Source organism: Myiozetetes cayanensis, unplaced genomic scaffold, assembly GCF_022539395.1.
Source record: "Myiozetetes cayanensis isolate MyiCay16 unplaced genomic scaffold, myiCay2020 scf5-8, whole genome shotgun sequence".
Lineage (NCBI taxonomy): Eukaryota > Metazoa > Chordata > Aves > Passeriformes > Tyrannidae > Myiozetetes > Myiozetetes cayanensis.
Genome location: NW_026087742.1, coordinates 99,840,635 through 99,854,228, shown reverse-complemented (window position 1 = coordinate 99,854,228; position 13,594 = coordinate 99,840,635). Strand labels below are relative to the sequence as shown.

At 40.4% G+C, this 13,594-nt stretch overlaps 1 protein-coding gene across 1 annotated transcript; it reads left to right on the top strand.

Moving 5' to 3' along the window:
- The first annotated feature begins 3,330 nt into the window (after positions 1-3,330).
- Positions 3,331-12,270, top strand: PIGA (phosphatidylinositol glycan anchor biosynthesis class A). Its single transcript, XM_050331936.1, has 6 exons — positions 3,331-3,422; positions 3,636-4,294; positions 4,865-4,997; positions 6,030-6,162; positions 7,382-7,588; positions 9,230-12,270. Exons 1-6 carry the CDS (start codon positions 3,382-3,384, stop codon positions 9,470-9,472), a joined length of 1,416 nt encoding a protein of 471 aa, XP_050187893.1. The 5' UTR covers positions 3,331-3,381; the 3' UTR covers positions 9,473-12,270.
- The last annotated feature ends 1,324 nt before the right edge of the window (positions 12,271-13,594 follow it).

Below are 13,594 nucleotides of genomic sequence, written 5' to 3'. Positions count from 1 at the left end.
GGTACTTGAATGAGAAAATCATGATTTCTCTTGCCTGTTTTGTGAGTGGTATTGCAGCCAGGTAATAGGAGGGGCTGTACCCCGTGGAAACTAGGCAAAACCAACCTTTTTAACGTACTACAGAAAACTGTTAGATACCAGTGGTATTTCCTAGCACCAGAAAACAACTGCTGATGTAGACACCTGGGCCCTCATTCCTTCTAAGCAGGAATCTTAGGAGAGGCGACAGGCTTACCCTATAAAAGTAAACCAAATGGAAGGACAGTTTGTCCTTTCTCTTCAGGAAAAAGACTCAAAATACTGCTTTCCTCCTTGCTTTAGAGCATATTTTTTCCAGGGGATCAAAACCTGTAAACACTGTGTTTTTTTAAATAAGGTATTGGGCTGTCTCTGGTTCTCTCCTGTTTGCTGTCACTAATCAGTCTATGCTGCATCTATGGGCCACAATTCTCAATTCAGCAGTGCTATTTTTCACTGATCTTCTTCATCTGGGGCTTCCAACAGTTTCTGCTTTCCTGAATCATGGAAAGAAAATGTCCTTCACTGCTATCTGGTTGTGCACACTCACACCACCATTCCACGTCACAAGATTTCTTTTTCAGGAGCACTACAGCTCCCTTGCCACGGCATCAGGCTCTAGAGTAGCACTGCTTCACAGCTCTGCTCTGAACTACTTTGTGAACAACTGATGGCTTGTTTCTGTCAATTACTAATGCTTGATAATAATAAATGCTTTAGGTTTATTAAGTGTAAATATACACCAGCTTATAACACATAGCAAAGCCACTTCACCAAATAGTGACAGTTTTTGCTCCATACAGACATGCAATAGGAGCAACATCATCCACCAGACTCATCGATGAGAGCAGCAAATTCAGCCTGAGAGGAGGCTGAGCGGGAGGTGATAACAGAGTACCAGCAGAAAGTTTCCACACATTTTCAAGAACAATGAAGTGGTCTCCTTGAGTAACAACAGCAAGTGCTACCAGAACAAAGCCACAGGAGTCTCTTTAAGTGTCCTCCATCTTCTCTCTCCATTAATTCAATTTATGAGGATGCTTTAGAGAGCATTCAAGGACCAGGCTTGGAAGCAGCAATTACTCTGCTGTCACTGGTTTAACATCTTTACTCTCTACTTTACATATTCCACAGTCTCACTCTGACCTTGTACGTGCTTTAAATGAGGAAGTGAATAAATTGACTGCAGGCATTAAGAAAGTAAGAAAATCTGATTTTCTTTTCAGCTGTTGGTCCCTTCAACATCAACTCCACCTTAGATCGGGGCAGGACAGACTCTGGATCTGTCCAGGATCTGTGATAAATTTTTACTAAACAACACAACACCACAGACAGTGAAAAATCTGTTACCCCATCTTTGTGAACCAGCCATGGAGAGAAAATTTAGCAGCACCTTTGTCAACTTTGCAATGGAAAAGATTACTTTCCATTAAGGTTTCTCCTGGGCTCCTTGGTAGACCAACTTTTCAAGGTCCCTTGAACATGAGAACCAGAGAAAGCTGCTGATATAGGGGGACTGATTGGACCTCTGACAGGTATGACAGTAAGCACAACTAGAGGTTTAATGAAGAACACAGGTGCCAGACCACCAGAGCCAACATGCCAGGCCAAAGGCATGAAGGCTTGGCCACAGTACTTTACCTAATCTCATTCAGAAAGACATTTGGGGCCCATGGCCAACTGGTGGGAAAGTGGCAAGCCCCTCCAAATTTCAGATAAATATGGAGGGATGAAAAATTACCACTGCTGTGGCATAAAAAGAGATTTATAAGATTAAGTGGACCTGTCCTGTTGCAGGTTTTGTAGCTCAGTGCCAGCATTCTGGCTTTGCACAGTAGTGGGTCAGCATCAGCTTACGGAACATATCAAATCCCACTTCTCTCACTGAAGAAAGGGGCTGCTGTGTCATATACCATTTATGATTTCTCTTTGGATTTTTAAGCTCACATAACAAAAATTACATCTTCTTTAGAGAGTGCACAAAAAGAAGTAGTCTAAAAACCCACAACATTTACCTAATAGTTAAAACCATAAACATTGTTTTCTGACTGGTATAGCTCGATTCTTCAGGCAGCCTGACAGCAAGGGAGGTCACCATCATCATTTACCAGGGCTTACATCAGGGGGTGCTGCAGCTGAGAACCGCCTTCTCCAGGAACTACTTTGAAGATATTTTTGGCGTTTTCTTCATAGATGTAATTTAAGGCCACTGCTTTACACTCAGGATACAGTTTCTTCTAAGAATTAGGATCCCTAAGGCCTCTTGCTTCTCACTCTCTTCTTTCACTCCCTGCTACTGCTGGTGAGAAGCTTCCCCTCTTCTGGCCTCACACTCAGCTTCTCATCCCGAAATTCAGGTTCTTGCCACGCCAAAGCAGCACCCGATGATGAAATCAGACTTGCTAATACTGGTTCCGCCTTTCTGAACATCTGAGAAAAATTCAAACAACAAGCAATGTTTTTCATATTCAACACACGAGTATCTTTCATGTCTTTCAGTCCCTAGAATGAAGTGCCTGATTTCCTTCTCAATTTTTTGTGGGATCAATGCCTCCAAACCACGTCTGTCCAAGCTTCAACCTAACCAGGAATCCAGCCAGCACTCCAGCCTAGGTCAGCTTGTTCTGTCACTCATGACACATATATTTGCATAGGAGTGATGACAGAATTGAATCTGACAAAATTTGTATCAGAAATCTTGGTAAGAGGAAAGAGCTGCCAAACGTAATTTGGGGAGCGTACAGGAGAGGCATGAACAACCCCAGCCTGGTGAGGTAACACCCTTCCTTGGCAGTCAGCAGCAGTCAGGCCGGTGCTGGAGCTGCGAAAGGCTGATGGCAGGAGAAGATCAGGAGCACACAGCCGAGCAATGCCAGCCCGGGGTGTCAGAGCACAGGTCACACAGCTCAGATATCTTCCCAGCATTTAAGCTCCTGGGCCGCCTGTAAAAATCGTGTTTGTTTATTCAGAGACAGCAAGCTTCCAGCACCTGTGGCAGAAGAATCGAGAACGCTTCTGGAGCTCCAGCTGCGATCGAGCCAAACAGAAGCGCACCAGAAGAGCTCCTCCACTGAGGGCAGGGCAAAGCCACTGGAACTGTGAGGCAATTCCACCCCTTTACAGCACGCTCACTTTTTTCCATCACTCCGGACTCCCCCTTTTTGACAAACGCCGTCCAGGGCCGTCCCAGGAGGGCGGGACACCGGGACACCGGCACTGGCGCGCGGCGCCCCCGCCCCCGGCACGTGCCCTCTCCCCGATTGGCGCTCCGTTTCCCGCGTGACGCAGCGCAGGGCGGCGATTGGCTGCGGCGCGGCTCGGTGCGGGCGCGCGCGGTTGCCGCGGTGACCGGGCAATGGCGACATGGCGCCGGGCAGCGCGCAGGGAGCGCCCGCCGCCGGCAGGTACGTGAGCGGTCCCCCCGCCCTCAGCGCTCCCCCGGGCCGGCCCCAGGGTGACCGCACTCCTCAAGGGGCCGCGGCGCCGCCCCCCGGGGCGTGCGGCCTGCGCGGGCCTCGCGGCCGTGCCCGGCGGCACCGCCGGCGGTGCGGGGACCGGGGGTCGTCGGGGGCGGCCGCCGGCGAGTGATGGCACCTTGTGGTTCCTTCCCCCGGCAGGAGCGGGCCCGGGACGGCGGGCAGAGGCCCCGCGGCGCACAGCGTGTGCATGGTGTCGGACTTCTTCTACCCCAACATGGGGGGCGTGGAGAGCCACGTGTACCAGCTGTCGCAGTGCCTCATCGAGCGCGGCCACAAGGTCCTGGTGGTCACCCACGCCTACGGCCACAGGAAGGGCGTCCGCTATCTCACCAGCGGGCTCAAAGTCTACTACCTGCCCCTGAAGGTGATGTACAACCAGTCCACGGCCACCACGCTGTTCCACAGCCTGCCCTTGCTCAGGTACATCTTCGTGCGGGAGAGGGTGACCATCGTGCACGCCCACAGCTCCTTCTCCGCCATGGCCCACGACGCGCTGTTCCACGCCAAGACCATGGGGCTGCGCACCGTCTTCACGGACCACTCCCTCTTCGGGTTCGCCGATGTCAGCTCGGTGCTGACCAACAAGCTGCTGACGGTGTCCCTGTGTGACACCAACCACATCATCTGCGTGTCCTACACGAGTAAGGAGAACACGGTGCTGCGAGCGGCTCTGGACCCTCGGATAGTCTCGGTCATCCCCAACGCTGTCGATCCCACCGACTTCACTCCAGACCCGTCCAGGAGGGATGACAGTACAGTAACAATTGTTGTTGTGAGCAGACTTGTTTACAGAAAAGGTAATGGGGGGTAAAATGTAAGTTTATTTTGATTCTTTCTTTTTCTTGAGGAAGGTCCTGGTTAGGTACCACTTACACTGTGTCTGTGGTATGGATGGAATTTTCAATGGGAGTGGTGAGGAGGCCATTCTAAGCTTTTGTGTCTGTGCACTCAGGAAGAAGAAATGTACATTTTGAGTTGCACGTGTTGGTTCAGAGGTTTGTTTCTTCTTTAATATTGAAGATACTGAAAACTTATTAACTTATAAATTACTGCCATTTATAAAATGAAAAGTTTGGCTTATGTTGGACATATGATTTAGGCCCTAACCTATCTATTCTGTTAGAAATGTTTTAATAGTTTTTTTATTTAATGAAATGGCAGCAACTTAAGTGATTTTTTTCCCATATTTGTCTCTTAATAGATGAAAAATTGTGGGGTTTTTGGTAATTTTATATACAACAGTGTAACTGTCTGCAAGAGACTTTTTTTTTTCTGTACTCTTGAGTAGAGTTACGGCAGTGGGATACATCATGAGAAGTTCTGAAATCAAGTACAATAACTGCTTGCTCTAAATCTTCTACTCTTAGGTATAGATTTGCTTAGTGGTATAATTCCTGAGCTCTGTCAGAAATATCCGGAGTTACATTTCTTAGTTGGAGGAGAAGGACCAAAACGAATCATACTGGAAGAAGTCCGGGAAAGATACCAGCTCCATGACAGGTTGGTTTGTGTGACCTTTCAGTGTACTTCAGGGGTGGGGAACTGCCTGCTCCCTCCCTGCCAAAAAACCTGAAAATTTGAGGCTGGAGAAGGTGAGATTTATTGAAGGCAAAACAAATAGACCAGACACTCACTGAAGCCTTAGAGAGTTGGACTGTGATCCTACAACTTGATTAATAAAAATAGACCCTGAATGAGCCTTCACTCAAGCCATAGAAAAGTTGACTTACATATAAATTGGTCATATTCTTCTCTGCAACTATGATGCTTGTGTTAGCTTATTTGTGTCACTGCTGCTGTGATGATGACTGCTAGTAATTTATTTCATTATGAAACCCTTGGCATAGTGCTTATCTGATGTTCTTGTGGTATTACAAACATGTACCGTGTTACCAAAATGTTTCTGTGATACATATGCATTTATGTATTTTGAGGGGTTTTCATGATCAAATCCAGTTTTATGTTCTTAATATTTCGTTTTCTTTTCTATTTTTTTGTTGCCTGTTTTGTAGTTCAGTCAATGATTCCCCTGATAAAATTATTTTTCAGTATCATTCTCCTTTTACTCTTTGCTGTTTTCTGGTATCTGTTAAAAAGAATAGGTTCTGATCATTGTATCGTAAATACTTTTGCCCCCTCAGACTCTGATTGATCAGACCTCACACTGAAAATTCAAATAATACATATGACAAATCTTAGTTATTAACTTAATGAAACCATTTTTTCTTACAGAACTAGAAAGTTCAGTAGCAATGTTTTGAAGGCAGATGTCATTAAAACAGCAACTTCTCCCCTCAGCTTTATTTTCAGAAGTTTCTTTCAGTGTGACAATAAAAAGCAAAGTTTTCTATTTTTCCATCGCTGGAAAAATTTAGAGAAAATGGAACCAAGGTGCCTGTGTTCATTATCTCATTGTACAAGCTTGAACCACTGGTACCTTTTTCAGAAAATGTGTAACACTGTACAGCACTATTACAGTCCAAATTTAGTGTTTATCTCTATTATTCCTGTTTGTTTTCCACTTACATGCAGGGTGCGTCTTCTTGGAGCCTTGGAACACCAGGATGTTAGAAATGTGCTAGTCCAGGGACACATTTTTCTCAACACTTCCCTCACTGAGGCCTTTTGTATGGCTATTGTGGAAGCAGCAAGCTGTGGTTTACAGGTAAAAAAAAAAAATCTCTTATCTAGAGAGCATTTATCCATTTTAGACAAAGGTCATGATCAAATAATATGTGCTTGTAACATTTGGTTTCATCTGAGGCTCTGTCTTTAAAAAGGTAGGCAAATATTATCCCCCTTTACAGATCACCTGGAAGCTGAGACAGGAGGGTTAATTAAAACTGCTTAAGCTCCAAGAAGAAATTTGTGCAGAATTGGGAATAACACTTAGGTCTGCTTTCAATTCTCTGAACTGGCCAGACTGCCTCTCTAAAATGCAATTTTGTATGTACTCCTTTACAGAGTTTTGGGATGGTTAATGTTCACAAACGTTTACTTTGACACTGCTTTGAGAGGAGCTCCAGAAAAATTGCCTGACTATGTAGGGATTCAAGAGAAGAGTTCGAGAGAGAGAGAATAGTAAAGCCCTTTCTGGTGAATTTACAACTTAGATTGACAGCTCAAAAGAAGTTGAATCAATAGCCATAAAGAACTTAGATTTTCACGTTAAAATATGAAGAAAGTTTATTAAATGAGTATCTGATTTACAGGAAGTATAGAAAATGTGACTTCATTTTTTTCTTTACTTCAGTATCTTTTGACAGCTGTTACAACCTAGTTGTGGTAGTTAGTCCCTTGTCATCTGTTTTCCTCTTTAGAGGTGAGGAAGTTCTGCAGTTTCTTATTATTGCCTGCTGTTTAGAGATGATTGCACAGTGTGAGTTTTAGTAATTTCTAATTTCCTTTTAAAAATAATAATTCAGATTAAAATTACTGAACTGAATTCTTGTAAATGAAATTCTTGAAAAATGAATTCTTGTAAATGTTCAGTAGCCTAGAAAGCATGGACTGAAAGTGCATGTGGTAAAATTGTCCTCTCCAAATAGAGGTAACATTTTTTGATGAAGGGCTTTGGAGGAAGAGTCCAAAAACCTGGTTACACAGATTTAGTTTTGTACTGTTACAAACACCTTTAGGAAAGATGTCTCATAAGTGCTCATTAGACCAAGTCTTCTGATTTATCATGCCATGAAAGGATCGCTCTGGAATCTGCTATGCCAGGTCTTTTCTGGGGCCTACACCTATAGTTCACGTACAGGTCAGATTCCCAAAGCATGATATTTTCCTTCCCAAGTGCTGCATCTAAACACTGTAATAGCAGTGTCACCACACAGTTATATTGCTGTGCTGCATTTGTAATGTTTCTTTTGTTTGTTTCCGAGGTGGTGAGTACAAGAGTTGGTGGGATTCCTGAGGTGCTTCCAGAAAATCTCATTATTTTATGTGAGCCCTCCGTGAAATCTTTGTGTGATGGATTAGAAAAAGCTATTGCCCAACTCAGATCAGGAACACTTCCATCTCCAGAAACTGTTCATAATAAAGTAAAGACGTTTTATACGTGGAGGAACGTTGCAGAGAGAACTGAGAAAGTATGTATAACCATTTCTTTTAAATTCTCTTAAAATATATTTCTGAAACAGCTGCTTCTTTGAAATATTACTATGTACATTCTCTGTGTAATCTTCCAGTGTAATTTTTCAATACGTTTCTTGTCAAACATACATGATTTTAAAATGTTCAGAAGATGCTTTTTTTCACCTCACCCCAAATACTTTCGTAGATACGTGGGGTTTTTTTCTATTTGTATTTTTTATTATGCCATAACTGCTGACAAATATTGTGAAGAACAGCCTAGTTCTTTAATTAGATTTTACTCACGTATTTTTTTGAAGTCTTCATATGAAGTAACTTTTCTGGCATAACTGGAAAACATGCTGTGTAAGATGTATGAAAACGCAAAGACAGGTGATGGCTAAGTTTTGTCTGCCACGTGCTAACAAGGGGTTTAAAATTATGAGAGAGAGTTTAATGCCAGAAGGCTGAACTATGGCTGAATTTACATAAACTGTGGTTGTAATGAAAATTAATTTTCATTGGTTTTAAATAGTATTTCAGAATTAGAACTGCACTTCAGCATAAAACTTCTGCTGTTAGTGAAGAATGGTAACTGCAGTAATGTTACAAAAACCTGTGGAGATGTGTCACTTCTGACTTCAGCTCTTGTGTTTTAGGAAGGAGAGAGCAGGTGAACCATATGCCTCTTATTTACACTGCAGTGCACTTAGATATATATCTCTTGTAAGCCACTTCGAAGAATCATGTACAACCAGTTTATCATTTTCAGGTGCCATCAGTACAATTCATTTTATGATTTTGTAACTGCAAGCAATATTTGAACTGCAAAGGTTTTATAGAAGTTAGCCTAGATTTCAGTTTCCTTAATGTAGCCCATTCTTCAAAAAACCCCACCAAAACTCTTGTGAGGGAAAATGTTCATATAATTGGAAGAAGTATGCATGGAACTCATATTGTACACAGTACAGTTGTTAGCTCATTGTTAAGTTACCTGCAGGATGAAGTCTGTAATGTTCTCAAGGAAAAAATCTCTGTGTCCTTTAAGCTGTTTTTGAGTTGCTGGTAGTGGGTTTGTAGATGCTTGGTTGTGGTTAATATGTATATTAAGTCACTCATAGCATGTATGTGCTTTGCACAGTAAATGAATTCTAATGTTACTAAAAATTACTGGTGTTTCTTTAAGCAAAGATCAGTAGCCTGTTATGATTTGCTTCATTGTTCAAACACAGAGATTTGGAATTTTGCCAACTCATCTATGAGTTCATCCATCTTTGTTTTTAAAATCTAGTAATTGCTTGTTCAGGCTCTTCCTATGACTGATGTGACTATGAGATTAGAACCCATTCAATTAACTAAAAAACCCAACTCTTTCTGTATACATGAGAGACAAATTATGCAGCCTTCCTATTTAATGAAATACTCTTGAAGTCTATCAAAAATAGTTCTTTTCCTATTTCTCTTTAAATAAAGAGATGAAATTTATTTAAGAATAGTACTCGGATCAGCACTGAAGTATTTTTGTGGTAGTACTTGTCCCTTCTAGTAGTTAGGAATAGATAATTTATTTTGCACAGTGACAGCAAAGTAGTGTCTGATTTTTTGAGGTAGAAGCAACATTGTTTTAAGATCTTATTTTCTGTCTCCTCCCCATGTAGGTGTATGACCGGGTTGCAGATGAAGTGGTTTTACCAATGGATCAGCGACTTGACAGACTAATGTCTCACTGTGGCCCAGTGACTGGGTGTATTTTTGCTTTTTTTGCTGTTCTGAACTTCCTTCTGTTGGCGTTTCTGAGGTGGATGACTCCAGATTCCATTATTGATGTTGCAATAGATGCCACAGGACCTAAAGGTGCATGGACTAAACAGTATTTTTCGGGAAAAAAAAAGAAGAGTTAAAGAAGAACTTCCAAGCTCCCAAAATGCTCAGGTGGAGAGGGAAGAATGCATCAGTCACTAAAGGTTTTAATTCTTGCGGACAGAGACCTTACTGTTACAATTCTTCAGTTTCTTTCTGAAGTTCTTGGAAAGAAAGTTGGTTAAATGTGCTACCTCAATTTAGGATGCTGTTTTTAGTTTCAAATTCATGCAAATTTATAGACATCTCTTTGCACTTAAAGCTGGGAGGAGAACATGGGGTTTTATATGTTAAAAGCCTTTGGAACAAAACCACAAGATTTTTTCTGAATATTGCAGAAAGTGACTTAAACTTTAGTGGTATTTGGGAAAGCAAAACACAAACATTATTAGCTTACAGTAGTCCCTGCTAATCTGTGATATTTACTGTGACCTTGATTGTAAGACTTAATTCAAAATAACTTCAAACCAAACAAAACGCAGTTTTTCTCTCCTCAGATGAAAATGGCACTTGAAATTAGAATTAGTCATAAAGTCCATTACCATGTAAATTTCAGAGACACATTTGTAGTAGTTGTGTCCCAGTGACAGTTTTTGCCTGCACAGAATTATTATTTTGAAGTTCTTCCCTAGTCAGATTTGATCCTCCTGTTGCTAAATGAAAATTCCATAATTTTTTGATATTTTCAGAGGTGCTAAATTTGTTTTCTTCACTTGTGTGTGTGAAAGTGATGTAAAGCTTATAGCAGTTTTTTTCAGTACATAGGTGAAGAAATAGTATTATTTAAAGATAATACAGCCTTCAGAAACATCTCAGGCCTGAAAACTCTTCCAGCAGACTGTGCCAAAGTGTGAAGTAACATGTGCGAGAGAGAGTGAAATCTGTAAAGGGCTTAACAAGCACCATTGTGCTTGGTCACTCTCTCCCTCTCACCTCCCACCCACTGTTTTGTTTTAGCCTCCCCTTTCTCTTTTTCCTTCTCCTTACTTAAGACCAAAGTGGCATTTCAGTCCATCTCTGGGAGGGACGGTGTTCAGTGTGTGTGATTTCACCTACACATCATCTGAGACACTGTCTGTCAGGTTCTGCAAGTGGAATCTGAGGAACCTTACGAAGGTATCCCTTAAGTGCAAGGTATTCCTTAAGTGGGTGCTTTTTATGGAGAGGTAAAAAAAAATGTGGCTCCTTGCAATTGTTAGGATTCCTGAGCAATGTATACCTGGAACAAGAGGGAGCACAGTGTGCCAGTGTATGAGAAGGCATTCATCTCATTGCTGTTAACCACCTCTAAAATTCCCCCTTGTCTAATGCACTGGGTTCATTTATTTTCCAAGCATCACTGATGACTAAATTTTATGACTCTTTAGTATTGTGCACTGTAAGACTCTGTATTAATATTAACACTGTGCAATATGAAAATACTGTTTCCAAACCCTAGAAGGGTAGTATTTAAAACACAACTTCATCTTGTTTGGGTAGAGATGTAACTCCACAGACATAATTTCATTGAACATATTTTCATGGAACACAGAAAGGTAATATAAAATAAATGCCATATACAAAGTCTGTTTTCTTTTACTATAGTTTTTAGCCTTTGATGTGTAACATACAGTGTGTTGTATTACAATTTGAATTTTTTGAGCTCTACATTAAAAGTGGAGGTCAACTAAAATGGTGCCATATGGATCAAGGATAAATGGGTGGAATTAAGCTAATATTTTACTTTTCTTTTTGCCTTTTTTTTTTCTTTCTTTTTCCAAACATTCAAGTTTCTAACAACTTTTTGAAAATACTAATTATCACTCCAGGGAAATGTTAAATATATATATATATTTGTAACAATATTTTTGCTGATTCTGGTTTATTTCTTTTTGGTTCCCTGCAACATCTACAAACACAAAGGGATTGTCAAAACCTATTCAAAATACCTTTTTCATTTGTGGAACATTGTGTACTTACGAATAACATAATAAAACCTTGTTATAGTCTTGTTTACAAGCCCAATGTAAAGTTTATCTAGAAGTTTATTAACCTTTCCATAAAGAGTGGATACGTTTCATTAGTATGTGGGAACATACAATTAGAAAGTACAGGAGTACACACCATGTTGCTGCTTCCCATCACTGGTGGTTGGAGTTCTTATAAAAAAGTGATTATTAAAAAACATTCTGTACAAGCTGCCATAAAAACTTAATCCATAACTGGTTTGACCACAAATATGCTGTTCCTCAATTAACACCACTTGTATTATGCAGAACTCTCTGCAGGAATGATTCATTTACTGGCCTTGTGCAGTGGAGTAAGGGGTGATGTCTCTGAACCATTTTTACAGTTTTAAAAAAATCAGTGGGTGACATGGAAAAAGTTAAATAAAATAATCACAGCACTAAGAAAAATAACTGGGATAATGAGTGTAGTTAGAAATTTATAAAATAACTAAAAAAAAATCTAAAATGTTTCAGTTGTGCTGTAGGTAAGGTGATCATTGTGAAATAACAGGGAGATGTTACCAAAGAGTGAGTGATATTAAGTAATGCTCGTGCTGAATAGAACCTCTGGGGTGTAGGTGGAGGGAACACCCAAAAACCACCTGTATAGAGGGTCCCCCAAAATCTGCAATGAAATTCCATCCTCCAGGCACAAGGAGAAATGGTGTTTCCAATACATTATATGTAGACACTGTGAATTAAGGTGTGGACAGTGTGTTGGTAATGAAAATTGTATGTTAAACCAGAACAAGTTAAGTATGAATGTAAGATTAGTCTTTCAGATTGCATTTCAGTGGATGTGCACAGATCTGCATCTTTTTGAAATAAACATTTTTTTCCCTTTTGATATCTATTTCTCTTCACTAGTCCCTTTTTTCATACATGTGTAGGCTTTTAAAAAATAATTGTAAAAGTAGATCTTTGTGATGCTTCAGTAAAATATAGGCTTTATATAAATAGATACAAGAATAAATCTCAAAATGGTTTTATGGGTGTTTCTGAATTAAAATATATTTAGATATTTTTAGTATTTGAGTTGCTGTCAATTAACTACTCTCAGGATATTTGCTGTGCATCATGACATGCATAGTACATTCACTTCTGTAGTTTTTCCTAATTAGTTGAGCATTGACATAGATAAAAGGTGGATATTTTTTAAGGGAACAAAACTAAAGGCAGGATATGGTTATGCATCTAATTTACCATTTTACCAAAGTTATGCATTTTTCTTGTAAACCTAGCAGGTAGATTGGGTTATTTTCAGGTTCTGACTTGCTTCAACACTGTCATAATACAATGATATTTGTGAGGGATTCATCAAACTTTAACTGTGCATAAATGGTTGTCTAGAAAATGCTAGTTCTTTAAGTTCATTGTTTAAGCAGGAGGGACTGATGCATTCCTGGCCAACACAGGTGTTGGAGGCAGATGGGGAAAATTAAATTCCTGCTGGACTTTGCTGTCTTGCTGCCCAGGCAGCAGCAGGAGTTTTAATAACCAGACCTTACGTGGTGTGGTGGGTGGCAGATAGATGAGCTTGAGAGCAACCAGTGAGTCACTGTACACATCCCTTTTCAAAAGCAGGCGTGTTGTAAGTGTGCTGACCTAGGGATGCAAATGAGGCAAGGCTTGGATAGGAAGTAGTGACATTTATTAGACCAAACTGATAGAAAACAAATATCTCGGCTCTCTATACAGATGTCTTTGTTCTGATCTCTTCTGTTCAAGACAGGCTGTTTCTGTCTCCTCTTTTTCCCCAGTTGTCTTACTTTGAATATATATGCTGTAATTCAACGATTGTCTAGCATAAGAATAGACTAATACCATTTTTAATTTCTTTGAGATGAGGATCCCTCCAATTTTTATTTCCTTGCTAAATTCTTCAGGTCATATCTGACACTTCTCCCTGTTGGATAAAGTTACGGTCAACCAAAATGAAAATGAGTTGTCTTCTAAGCTGGATTGCCTTATCTTTTGTTCTCATTCCTTGCATGTTTGTAAACTAAGGATATATAAACATTATCTTTCCAATTTTTTGGAGGATCTAGCTAAACTACTTCATTCGCTTTCTCATGACAATTTTATTGAAGGATTAATACATTTTCTTGATATTTTGATTTAACAATCGTAGTTGTAAGCAAGAGTGGTTCATGGAGTAGTTTGGGCATCTTGCAG